Raw genomic sequence first — 13,420 nt, forward strand, 5'->3', positions numbered from 1 at the left:
TGTTCAGTAATTCCTTTCCAGTAGGTAAAGGTCTGTATCATATCCCCTCTGTCCATCCTCTTCTCACTGCTATTTACTTGTGTATATATGGCTTGAAATGTATCTATATCTTATATTACGTGAAGTCAGTCTCTAACGTTATATTTTAAATATTAATTGCTTTAGTGTTATTTGTATTTTAAAACAACTCCGTTACAAATAGTATATACATTTAGCAGAATTGTTTTAAGTACAAGTAACTCCATCTTTTCTCATAGTTTTAATGAAAGAACAGTGTTTTTCTCTTCTATTTGTATTTTAATTTTGTTAGAATTGTTTAATGAGTGACACTTTAATGTTAACCAACAGTACACTAGGCTGATAAGAAGTTGTTTGTATCTGCCCAACACATTGGCCTGGCTTTGGCATTAAGAAGGGAAAATTGGGCACCTGCAAATTGTCACTGTAATTGTAAATTGACCCAGTTTGAGTGCAAAGTGTGTTATCTAAGTTTTAAACCAAAGAAATTCCTTTTGTCACTTTACATGCTGTTGGCAGTTCGTTATTCCCTTGAACCCCCCTCTCATTTCTGGAGAGCTATATGTGGCATTTCGAGGGCTCCGACAATCTGCTCTGAATATTTTCCATATTTGCTCAGCCTCTATGATTCAAAGTACCAGGAAGAGTTGAGCCAGGAGAAAAGCAAGAGGCTTCAGGGGGGCAGAAATAAACAATCCTGCTAAGAAGAGTAAAAAAGAACAGGGCGATAAGGTTAGCAACACACCCACCCCATCCCAGAGCCAAAAGGTTAAATCAGGAATGGGAGCAGATGGAATAAACAAGCCCAGCGCCTCCCTAATTGACCAGAAGTCATCTGACCAAGCAAAGAAGGAGAAGAAAGCAGCCATGAAGAAGAAAGGGGACAAGGGAGACCCCAAGGCAGGCCCGGACCAAGAATCGTACACTTGCTGGGGTTGCCGGTTCCCACTGCTGCTGGCTCTGTTACAACTCGTCTTGGGCATCTCTGTCACAGTGGTGGCTTTCATTATGGCAGGCAGCAGCTCCTCCTTGCTAACCAGAGACACTCCATACTGGGCTGGGATAACTGTAAGCATAAAGCCTGTTTTACATAAGTGCATTACCAACATTAATTGGAAGCTGCATGATAACAGTGAATGGACTAACAAGATGCATGGTTGCCTAACCTGTAATGGGAAATGTTGCTGTCCCACAAAATGTTCCTTTGTAGTGGGTGTACAGTAATAATTCAAACCTTATTCTTCCAATGTTCAAAAGTCTGTAATAAAAATGTAATGGGGGGTGGGGAACACAGCACTTCCAAACTATCCTAAGTTTTGTATTATTAGTTTTAAGAAACAATTAGACATTCAATTGATATGAGTATTGTCATGTTGCCTGCTATTAGAAAAATAGCTAATTTTATTGATCAAATTTTATCAATTGGTAAAGCATTGTGGGGGTCCTTTTACTAACCTGCATTAGGCGTTAAGGTACGCCTACTATAGTTAAAAATGGAGTACTGCAGGATGCTCTCGGGCGTCTGTGGTCATTTCAAAATGTGCATGCACTAACTACTTTCTAAAAATGTTTCTATTTTTTTTTCTTTTTGATGGGGAATCTCAAGGGTGGAAAGTGGGCGTTCCTGCACTAAACAGCGCATCTACATCTGCACTAACCAGTTACCACATGTTAACTGATTAGTGCAGGGTTACCGCATGAGCCCATACTGCCTACGAAAGTGGTAGTGGTAAGTGCTCACGCAGTAGTTTTTCAAAATGGCCATGTTCTAATGACATTAGTGCATGACCATTAATACAATAGAAAATAGAAAACAGGCCATTTTACAGCTGTGGTAAAAATGGCTTTACAGCATGGGAAAGACCCATGTAAGGGCACACTAGGGCTATTTTATGCCACAATTTTGTGAAAGGGCCCCCTTTGTGAATAGCTAGTATTACAATTTATAGCCACATTACCACTCAAAATGCAAATACACTGATAGTTAAAACCACATCTTATCTTATTTTTTGTTCTGACTTGACTTACAATTCTGAGTACATATTACTGTTGAAAGTTTGTGAAAGCTGTTCCTGCTTAGCCACGCCTACCTCATGCAGGGTCTAGGCTACAGTGCTGATACTGATTCCCATATGATATACAGTAACAGTATTACATTTAAAATATTGCATAGCAGGAACAAGCCCAGAGAGAAGGAATATGATATGACATTAATACTGGTGCATGCACTTCAGGCCAGCAGTGTGCTACAAATACAAGAAATAAATATGAGAAAAAGGGGACAGGATCTAGAGGTAAATTAAAAAACCCCCCATTTAATTTAAAAGAGTCAAGAAACAGGTAAGTTAATGTTTTAAGCAATCTCACTGCTTCAAAATAGGAAATACAGCTCCAGCAGAAAAAGTCATCTAATACTCTATTTATATCTTCTCTAATATTTCATTTCTATTACATTGAAACCTTCCTAAATATAGCCAGTCCTATTTTCACCCAGCTAAATCTTAGCCAGCTATGTCTGCGGCTGAAGTTGCCTGGCTAAGTTCAGCTGGTTGATGCCTAAAACTAGTGGTCGGTTAAATTGCGCTGAATATTGGTCGGTGTTAACTCCAATTAACAGCTAATTATGGAATTAAGTTGCATCTGCAACTGACCTTATCCTATAAATTTGGCATCCATTTTTGCACACTAACCCCCAGATTCTATATATTGCGCCCAAGTTTCCGCACCCAGCTATGTGCCTGCAAATGAAATAACTAATCAGCTCAGAAACATTAATAATTGGGTGCTAACAAACAATTATTGATGTTGACAGTCTTAAATATTTGCACACGCATCTTGCTATGCGCTATTCTATAAAGCACGGTGCTTAACTTCAATTGCGTGTATCTGAAAAGGGGACATGGTCAGGGGCGTGATAGAGTTTTCTAAAAAGTTGCACAGAGATTTACAAGAATTTGCCCGAAGCACGCCTAAGCTGGCCACCAGCACTTACACCTGCAGGCGTAAGTACAGCACCCAAAAGTTAGGCACTGGAATTCGTTGCCAGAGAATGTAGTAAAAGCAGTTAGCTTAGCAGGGTTTAAAAAAGGTTTGGATGGCTTCCTAAAGGAAAAGTCCATAGACCATTATTAAAATGGACTTGGGGAAAATCCACTGTTTATTTCTAGAATAAGCAGCATAAAATGTATTGTACTGTTTTGGGATCTTGCCAGGTACTTGTGACCTGGATTGGTCACTGTTGGAAACAGGATGCTGGGCTTAATGGACCTTTGGTCTGTCCCAGTATGGCAATACTTATGTGCTTATGATCCACGCTGAACACTGCTCTGTAAAAGGCACACTCCCTTTATAGAATAAGGCTTAGTGCTCAATTTTTTCAGTGTCAAATTCCTTCCTAAGTATGAAGTTGGGTGCCCAGTTTTATAGACTTAGGGGCTACAGGTTAGTACTTTCAGAAGGATTATAACTAGGAAATGCAAATGCCCATTTAACTAATGCCACTGATTTTTTAATTTAGATTTTGCTCACATTTTCAGTAATAGCTCGAGGTGAGTTACATTCAGGTACACTGGGTATTTCTGTGTCCCTTGAGGGCTCACAATCTAGTTCTGTACCTGAGGCAACGGAAGGTTAAGTGACTTGCCTAAGATCACAAGGAGCAGCAGTGGGATTTGAACCAGCCACCTCTGGATGTCAAGACCAGTGATCTAACCCTTAGGCCACTCCTCCACATATAATGTTATATGATGAGCAACCATGCCAGCATTTATTCATTTACAGTTAGGCCTGCTACAGACCTAATTATAAACACATAATTTATCCATTTAGGAACCAAAAATGTATGTCCTGGCCTTGAAAGTGAAATAATTGAGGGTTAATTGAGATATATGTCTATCACCTACTGGCAAATACATAACTCACTTTGAATATTGCACTCAATTTGGAAAAAAAAACTTTTTCACTGAAAGATTGATAAATACCTGGAACAGACCTCTAGCAAAGGTTATAGTAGTCTGTCGCTGAAGTTTTGATATTTAAACTGCGTATGTGTTTTGGTGACTATGATAGCGGCTCATTTTCAAAACAGAAAAACGTCTAAAAAGTGGCGCAAAGCAGCATTTGGAAGTTTTTCTCACCAAAACATCCAAATTGGTATTTTTAAAACCCATTTGGCAGACGTTTATCTAAGCAGTTCGTCTGCAATGCATCCAAATCTCAAGGGGGCATTGCAGGGGTGTGTTAAGGGTGGGATTTGGGCATTCCTAAGACTTGGATGTTTTTCAGCCATAATGGAACAAAGCAAAGCCAGCCAGAACTACAACTAAGACATTTTGGTCTAGACCTATTTTAATAACAACTAAGCCACAAAAAAGTTCCCTAAATGACCAGATGACCACTGGAGGAATAAATGTTGGAATGTAATTGTATTTTACATGCATTGACTGTCACCTATTATTTCTCTGTGATTACTCTGTGACCTCTGATGTGAATTACTTAGAGAGGTCACACTGCTATGCAACTTCCTGTGGGGGTTAGATGCAGCAGATGCAGCACATGGAGCTCATGATCTCTCCTAACCTGAGAGGATCTATGGTGGTGTGAGCATCCATTACCATCTAAGCACATGGAAGGAGCTGATAATACAAATGTATAGTAATATGTATATATAAGCCTGTCTGATTATAATCTAACTACAAACTGTGAGTAAACAGATGTTTTGTTACTTCAACTTTAAAGTGACTCAGCAGTGAATTATTCAGGGGTGAATGAGAGAGAGATGAAGAAAGAAATTAACATTTCTAAAGCTGAAGCTGTGTGTACTAAAATCTGCTAATTATTTACTACAAATAATCCAACAAAAGGGTTATGGGCCCAGGTCCAGGAATTGAAAAAGAAGAGAAATATTACCAGGCAGAAAAAAAGGCCACATTTTTCTCTTAAGTTTTAAAGGAAAGATTCAGTCTGTCTCTCTCTCCCCCCACACAGCAGACAGAAGGCTAAGAAAATGGCTGAGGGAGGAAATTCACCATTTTTCTATTCTCTCAAGGTGCCTAGATTAACTGAGTTTAATTATCAGCAGTGGGAACTAAGATTCATATGTCTCCTTCGAGCAAAAGGATTAAATATATGCTTAGACCAAGACAGAACAGCTGAAAATATGGCTGAATGGGACAATGCAAACTATTATGTGAAGTGCATGCTTTTGGAAGCTCTCTCAGAGGAACAAGCCATATTAGTGGAGGGAAAAGATACACCAAAGGACATTTTATATAAACTGAGAACTATGTATGCAACTACATATGCAAAGCAGCAACCAATTTGGTTAGCAGAGTTGAATGAAACCAAATTAAGGGATAAAAGTAAATGTAATGATCACATTATGCATCTTATGTCTTCATTTCAAAAGTTAGAACTTTCTGGAATTCCCATGTGTGATGCATTGAAAAGAGCATTTCTTTTTACCTCACTATCAAAGAAGTTTGATGTTTTTAGGTCTGTAAATGAGGCCATTGAAGGGCAATCTTTTGAACAGGCAACATCAAAACTAAGGCAGGAATGCATAATAAATGATTCTGAGGAGATGTGTTCTCAAAGTCAGTCAGAGAGAAATGAAACAAATTTCTTGGCAAAGAACAGAGGAAGGCGGAGCTATGGGAAAACTCCACCCAAGGGCAAGCTGATTTGCTACTCATGTGGAAAGGAGGGACATGTATCTAAATGGTGTAAGGAAACACAAAACACTCCCTCTAGCTCACCTAAGCCAATGGAACTAAAGAATTTTCAAACCAGGAAATGTATGAAGGACAAAGATAAACACAGGGGCTTTCTAATGGCAGAAAAATCTTTGACTATGGTAAATAATAATTCAAATGAAGTACTTGGATTTTGGATTCAGGGAGCACATGCCATTTAACCAATTGTAAGGATTTCTTTCAGGAAATGTGTCCAGAGGAAGGTATTCTTAAAACTGCAAACGCAGGGACTGCTAAGATCCAAGCAAAAGGTATTGGATTCTTAAAATGCAAAGTGTCTAATGAAGTTAAAGAAATTCCTGTAAGTGATGTCTTGTATATTCCCCAAGCAGTTTGCAATATGCTTAGTGTATCTACATTAGATAAGAAGGGATTTGCGATTCATTTTGAAAACAGTAAGTGCACAATCTCTAAAAATGATGAAGTGTATGCTGAAGCTTTTATGCATAATGATGTTTATAAACTGAGCATTTCAGGTGAAGCCTCACATCTGGCGCAAGTAAGGAAGAATGATGGTAAAAGTAGTCTGGAAATCTGGCACCGCCGCCTGGGACATCGTGATTCTAAGGTGATCCAGGATCTTTACAGTAAGCAACTGGCCACCGGCATTCAGATAAGTGCAGATGCTGGTAAAATGGAGAAATGCATAGACTGTGTTACTCAAAAAAGTGTGAGACCCTCATTTCCTGCATACACAGGAAATAGGAGTAATAAAGTACTGGACTTAATACACAGTGACTTATGTGGACCGTTTAATATCCCATCATTGGGAAATAACAGATTTGTGCTAATATTCTTGGATGATTTCTCTAGATATTGTGTGGCCTATTTGCTGAAAGAAAAAAGTCAAGTCACAGACATGCTGAAGAAATACGTAGCCATGGTGAGCAATAAATTTGAAAGAAAACCAAAGGTTCTTCAGACCGACAATGGTGGTGAGTTCATTTCACAAAGCATGCGCACATTTCTAGAACAAGAAGGCATTCAGCATATCACAACAGTAGCTTATACACCAGAGCAAAATTCTGTTGCAGAGAGAAAATTTAGGTCACTTGTGGAAATGACCAGATGTATGCTGTCAGATAGCAATCTCCCTAAAAGACTATGGGGGGAAGCCATTCTCACAGCAGTGTACCTACAAAACAGAATGCCAACTAAAGGCGCTGAGCGCACACCACATGAGACATGGCATGGTAGGAAGCCAAACCTGTCACACATAAGAACATTTGGAAGTACAGCATATGCTCATATACCAAAGCAAAGAAGGCATAAGCTGGATTCCACAACAGAAAGGGGCATTTTAGTTGGCTATGCTCCAGGACACAAAGGATATAGAATTTTGAATCTGAAAACTGGCATTGTTGGCATAAGACATGTTACATATTTTGATGAAAACAAAAGGGTTGATAAAGGCTGGATTATCCCAGATGAGCCTTATCATCCAGAATATGAAACTAGAACCATAATAGACATGCCAGTGTATATAAATGCCATACCAAGGCAGATGTCTGAAAGCAACTCATCTGTATCTAACGAGGAACAGACAGAGGAAACAGACACAGAAAGGATCATTGAAGAAGACAGTACAGTTGGAGAAGGGGAATCAATTGGAGAAGAACTCTCAGATATAGAGGATGCGGAAAGGTCGGACCAACCTGTTGTCAGACGCTCATCCAGGGAAAACAAAGGTGTTCCACCCCCAAGACTGTCTTACCTAACAAAGTCAGCAGAAGCTCAAGAGCCCTTAACATGGGATGAGATTGAGAAAATGTCAGCAGAAGAAGCTGCTGAATGGCATAAAGCTGCACAAGAAGAAATTGATGCATTGAATAAAAATAATACTTGGATTCTTACAAAATTACCTCCTGGCAAGAAAGCTATAGGATGCAAATGGGTATTCAAGTTAAAAAGGAATGCACAAGGAAAAGTGGAAAGGTATAAAGCCAGATTAGTCGCAAAGGGATATCTTCAAAAATATGGAGAAGATTTTGATGAAGTGTTTGCACCTGTAGTGAAACACACGACAATTAGAACACTTTTGAGCATTGCAGTCTCAAAAGGCATGCAAGTCAACCACGTTGATGTGAAAACAGCGTTTCTTCATGGAGAAATAACTGAAGACTTGTACATGGAACAACCAACAGGTTTCATAAATACAAAACAAAGACAGCTAGTGTGTAAATTAAACAAAGGTCTTTATGGATTAAAGCAAAGTGCAAAATGTTGGAATGAAAAATTGCATGAAATATTGACAAATTTAGGATTTAAGCAAGGTGAAGCAGATAAATGCTTGTACACTAGGTGCACAAATGGACAATATGCATACATTTTAGCTTTTGTTGATGATCTGCTCATTGCAAGCAAAAGTGAGCAAGAGTACAAGGACATTGTAAAGTGTTTAAACCAGAATGTTGAGATAAAAGAACTGGGTAATGTGTCATACTATCTTGGTATAGAAATTGAGAAACAAAATGATGGTTCTTATCTTCTAAGCCAGAAGCAGAAAATAAATGAGCTTATTGAAAGTTTAGGTATGCAAGATGCCCAAGTTGTAAGCACTCCCATGATCACTGATTTTCTGAAGGATGAAACAGTAAGAGAACCTTTACCAGATAACATCCAATATAGATCAGCCATAGGTAAGCTTTTATATCTAGCTACCACATACAGGGCTGATATAGCAAATGCAGTAGGAATTTTGAGCAGAAGGGTCAGCTCACCTACCAAATCAGATTGGACTGCAGTTAAAAGGATGGTAAGGTATTTAAAGGGTACCATTGATTGTAAATTAAAGATTTCAGCCAATAGTAATCCAAAACTAATATGTTACTGTGATTCAGATTGGGCAGGGGATCATTCTGATTATAAATCCACAAGTGGATATGTGTTTATGTATGGAAATGTACAAATTTCATGGGCCAGTCATAAACAAAGTATTGTGAGTTTGTCTTCTACAGAAGCTGAATATGTGGCTGTATCGGAAGCGTGCAGAGAACTGATGTGGATTGAAAAACTTTTGCTGGATTTTGGAATAGCTGAAAAAAGACCAATCCAGATAATGGAAGATAATCAGAGCTGCATCCGACTGTCACAGAATGACAAGGTTCAGTCACGCACCAAGCACATCGCAACGAAATACCACAACGTGCGAGAGTTGGCGAAAGAAGGGGTCATCAGTCTACACTATTGTCACACCAGTGAGATGACAGCTGACATCATGACCAAACCGTTACACAGAGAACATTTTGTGAATCTGCGTATAAAGCTTGGACTTTGTATGAATAAATAATTGCATGACAGTTATGCATGAGAAGGGGTTTGTTGGAATGTAATTGTATTTTACATGCATTGACTGTCACCTATTATTTCTCTGTGATTACTCTGTGACCTCTGATGTGAATTACTTAGAGAGGTCACACTGCTATGCAACTTCCTGTGGGGGTTAGATGCAGCAGATGCAGCACATGGAGCTCATGATCTCTCCTAACCTGAGAGGATCTATGGTGGTGTGAGCATCCATTACCATCTAAGCACATGGAAGGAGCTGATAATACAAATGTATAGTAATATGTATATATAAGCCTGTCTGATTATAATCTAACTACAAACTGTGAGTAAACAGATGTTTTGTTACTTCAACTTTAAAGTGACTCAGCAGTGAATTATTCAGGGGTGAATGAGAGAGAGATGAAGAAAGAAATTAACATTTCTAAAGCTGAAGCTGTGTGTACTAAAATCTGCTAATTATTTACTACAAATAATCCAACAATAAAGGAATGACCCTTCCCCTTACTCCTCCAGTGGTCACTGACCCCCTCACCAAAGAAGTGAAAGAAACAGTAAATTCCAGCCTTTATGACAACCTCAGATGTTATGGCCAGTCCTATTTCAGCAGCAAGCCGGTCCCTAGATTTGCCTAGTGGTCAGTGCAGTGCACTGTGCAGAAGGGGACCCAGGCTCATAATCAACTCTATCTGTTACACTTGTAGTGGAATGAGTCAGCCCCCCCCCCCCCAAAAAAAAAAAACTCACCAAAAATGTAATGTACCCACATATAGGTGACATTTGCAGACATAAGGGCTATTGTAGTGGTGTATAGTGGGTACAATAAGTTTTTGGTGGGCTGTGGAGGGCTCACCATACTATACAAGGGGATAAGGGTGAGATGTGTACCTGGGACCTTTTAAGTGAAGTCTACTGCAGTGCTCCCTAGGGTGCCCCGCTGCTCTGCTGGGATATCTGTGTGTCCAGTCTACTAAGAATGCTGGCTTCTCCTACATCCCAATGGCACAGAACACAAAAACATACAGTAAATAGACACTAAAAAAAAAAAAAGACAGATGTTTTGCTGTTTCAAAAATGGCTATATTCCCCACCTGAATTTTGGGCATTTTGAGCAAAATGTCCAAAGTTGGACTTAATATTGAAAATACCCCTCCACAAGTGATAGAAGAAATGCATTAAGCATAGACACAAACAAGCACTTTTTAAAAGGGTTTAACTAGCTAACGTTGGGAGTTAGCTGGTTATACCTTTAGTTATAACAAGTGGAGAAAGCATGCGGAGCATGCCTTGTGAAATTCTGTCTAAGGACTTTGCATGTGTGTGGGGGGGGGGGGGGGGGAAGGGAGGTATATAGGAACGTGAAATGCCTTTTTGTTGGAGAAGCCAAAGAATCCAGTCTTCAGCTCTGCTCCCAAGCGCTCTACTTGCTGATGATGTGTGTGTGGCTATATTGAGTGTATGGGTGGGGGGTAACCTGAGGATTTAGGGAGGAGGATTCATGGGGGGTTGTTTGGCCTATGATTATTCTTGAGGACTGGACAAGTTGGGAATTAGATCAGGACATGGGTGGAAATTTATGTCAATTTGTAGAAGGAGAATTTTTGAAGATGGTGTGGGGAGTAGGATTAGGCTATCTTGAGGGGAGAGGGTTTTCTTTAATGGAGGGCCTTAGGCAGTTAGCAGTAGTTGTAGGCATCAACCTGCTGAATTTAGCCAGGCAATTTCAGCTGCAGACATGACTGGCTAAGATTTAGCTGGGTGAAAATAGGACTGGTTATACGTATTTAGGAAGGTTTCAGTGTAGTAGTAATGAAAAATCAGAAAAGATATAAATAGAGTGTTAGATTACTTTTTATGCTGGAGCTGTAGTTCCACAACATTCTAAGCATATTCTGTAAAGTGATGCACGTAAATTCTAAGTCGCATAGTTGAAAAGAGGGCATGGCCATGGGTGTGGAATGGGCAGGTTGTAGGTGTTTCTAAAAACTATGCATGTGGATATAGAATACATCCACTCCGTACCTAACTTAGGCGTATGCATTTGCACCAAGTTTTACTTGATTTAAATGTCCATAAGTAAATTTAGTCACGTAGATTGGCGCTAGTCATAATCTATAAACCGCACCTAACTTTAGGCATGGTTTATAGGGCACCCGAATATATGCTTAACATGATTGAACTGTCCTCAAGAAATGCCAGCCCAGAAAACAGAAACTACCTGCTCCTACATCTTCCCAACTGCAAAAACACCATCTACCAAGCTATCTACACAGCAGGATTTAGCTACCTGGGTTCCAAACAGTGGACCTCGATACCAAAAAACTTAAGAAGCATCACAAATCTCCTGCAATTCAGAAAAAAAATGAAAACCTACCTCTTAAAAAAATTCTACAGCTAATCACAAAGATATTGTTATAAGTACATAAGCACCGCCATACTGGGAAAAGACCAAGGGTCCATCAAGCCCAGCATCCTGTCTCCGACAGTGGCCAATCCAGGCTTCAAGAACCCGGCAACCCCCCCCCCCCCCCAAAAAAAAAAACAATTAATAATGTTCAATGAACTTTTCCCTCAGGAATCTGTCCAAACCCCCCGTTAAATTCCGAAAGGCCAGCTGCTGTCACTACATTCTCCAGCAACGAGTTCCAAAGTCTTAACTACACGCTGAGTAAATAAAAACTTTCTCCTATTTGTTTTAAATCTACCATATTCTAGCTTCATCTTGTGTCCCCTGGTTTTGTTGTTGTTTGAAAGTGTAAACAAACGCTTCACATCTGTCCGCTCTACTCCGCTCATTATCTTGTAGACTTCTATCATATCACCCGTCAGCCGCCTTTTCTCCAAGCTGAAAAGCCCTAACCTTCTCAGCCTTTCCTCATAGGGAAGTCGTTCCATTCCCTTTATCATTTTCGTCGACCTTCTCTGCACCTTTTCTAATTCCTTTATATCTTTTTTGAGATGCGGCGACCAGAATTGGACACAATACTCGAGGTGCGGTCGCACCATGGAGCGATACAACGGCATTATAACATCCTCGTGTTTGTTTTCCATCCCTTTCCTAATAATACTCAACATTCTGTGTGCTTTCTTAGCCTTCCTTTCGAATCTACCTCTTCAAAAACTATATGAATATCACCAAAACTCTACAATTGAACACAAAAGCTCCCGCTATCTTTTCCTTTTCAAATCTATCTCTTCAAAAACTCCATGAATAACCACATGAATTATAGATGCCCTCTCCACATTGCGCAACACTATTGGAACTCCACCAAAATGTAGATTGTAAGTCACTTTGAACCAAAACTTGTTGTTGGATAACAGTGGGATACAAGAATGCAAAAATAAATAAATATGCCTAGGCATATTTTTTTCAGCACTGATTTTTAAAGCACCATATATAGAATCTAGCCCATAGTGGCTAACCAGCTCTATCGTATGATATAACTAGCTAGCCACAAATATTCAGCGCTTTGCTAAGTTTAGTGGCCAAATCGGACTGCTATAAACTTAACCAGCCAGTTCTGAGTTTGTTAAATTTAAGCCAGCCAAAAACCCCCCAGATATTCAATGCTGGTCACTGGAAACGGCCCGGCATTGAATATCAGGCTCAGTGCCAATCAAAGCACTTAGCTGGCCTGTTCCAGCTAATATTGGCTGGAACAGACAATTATTGGCTGAAATTGGTGTTAATCGGTATTAATTGGCAGTTGCGTGTGTAACTGACCTTAGTTGCTATTTTAGAAGACACGCATGCAACTTCTGTTGTGCTCAACTTCTAGGGGTGTAGCTGTGGGAGGGGCATGGGCGTGCCTATGAGTTATGTGCGTAGGTTATAGAATACTAGGGATTACATGCCTAACTGCAAAAAGGTAGGTGCAAACACTTAAACTAGTCTTTGCCATGGTGTAAGTGCTTGTGGCTAAGATTAAGCGCAAAACTGCGAACTTATTAGTATTTTATAATGGCACTTCCATGAGGAACTGCTGTTATAGAATTCACACTCAGCGTGCATCATCCCAGCACCATCTACTGAATTTAATCCTAGATGAATCATAAAAATACAGTTGTGTATACTAATAAGAAACCTACCCTATTTCTGTGGATGTTCAATTAAATCTCTTCTTATCGTCTTGTAGGCATGGTGGTCTTTTGAACATGCAAAAGTCATAACTGCTGAAAAATTAGGTGATCTCAAAATAAAAAAAAAACAAAACCAGCCTGTTTTGAGGATCTTACATAGAAACATAGAAACATGATGACAGATAAGGGCCAAAAGATCCATCATGCATCCCTGATGTTATGATTCTGCTGGATAGGCAGGGGAATGTTTAGGACTCACTCCTGATTGGCTTGTCAGGAGCTGA

The 13,420-nt window shown here is 39.6% G+C and overlaps 1 protein-coding gene across 1 annotated transcript in view; it reads left to right on the forward strand.

Moving 5' to 3' along the window:
• The first annotated feature begins 613 nt into the window (after positions 1 to 613).
• Positions 614 to 13,420, forward strand: part of SSPN (sarcospan) — a 57,427-nt gene continuing 44,620 nt past the window's right edge. Inside the window, exon 1 of the mRNA XM_030215028.1 lies at positions 614 to 1,086. Coding sequence (XP_030070888.1) covers positions 799 to 1,086 — 288 coding nt within the window. The 5' untranslated portion in view covers positions 614 to 798. The remainder of the gene's footprint in view (positions 1,087 to 13,420) is intronic.

This window comes from Microcaecilia unicolor, chromosome 9 (assembly GCF_901765095.1).
Source record: "Microcaecilia unicolor chromosome 9, aMicUni1.1, whole genome shotgun sequence".
Lineage (NCBI taxonomy): Eukaryota > Metazoa > Chordata > Amphibia > Gymnophiona > Siphonopidae > Microcaecilia > Microcaecilia unicolor.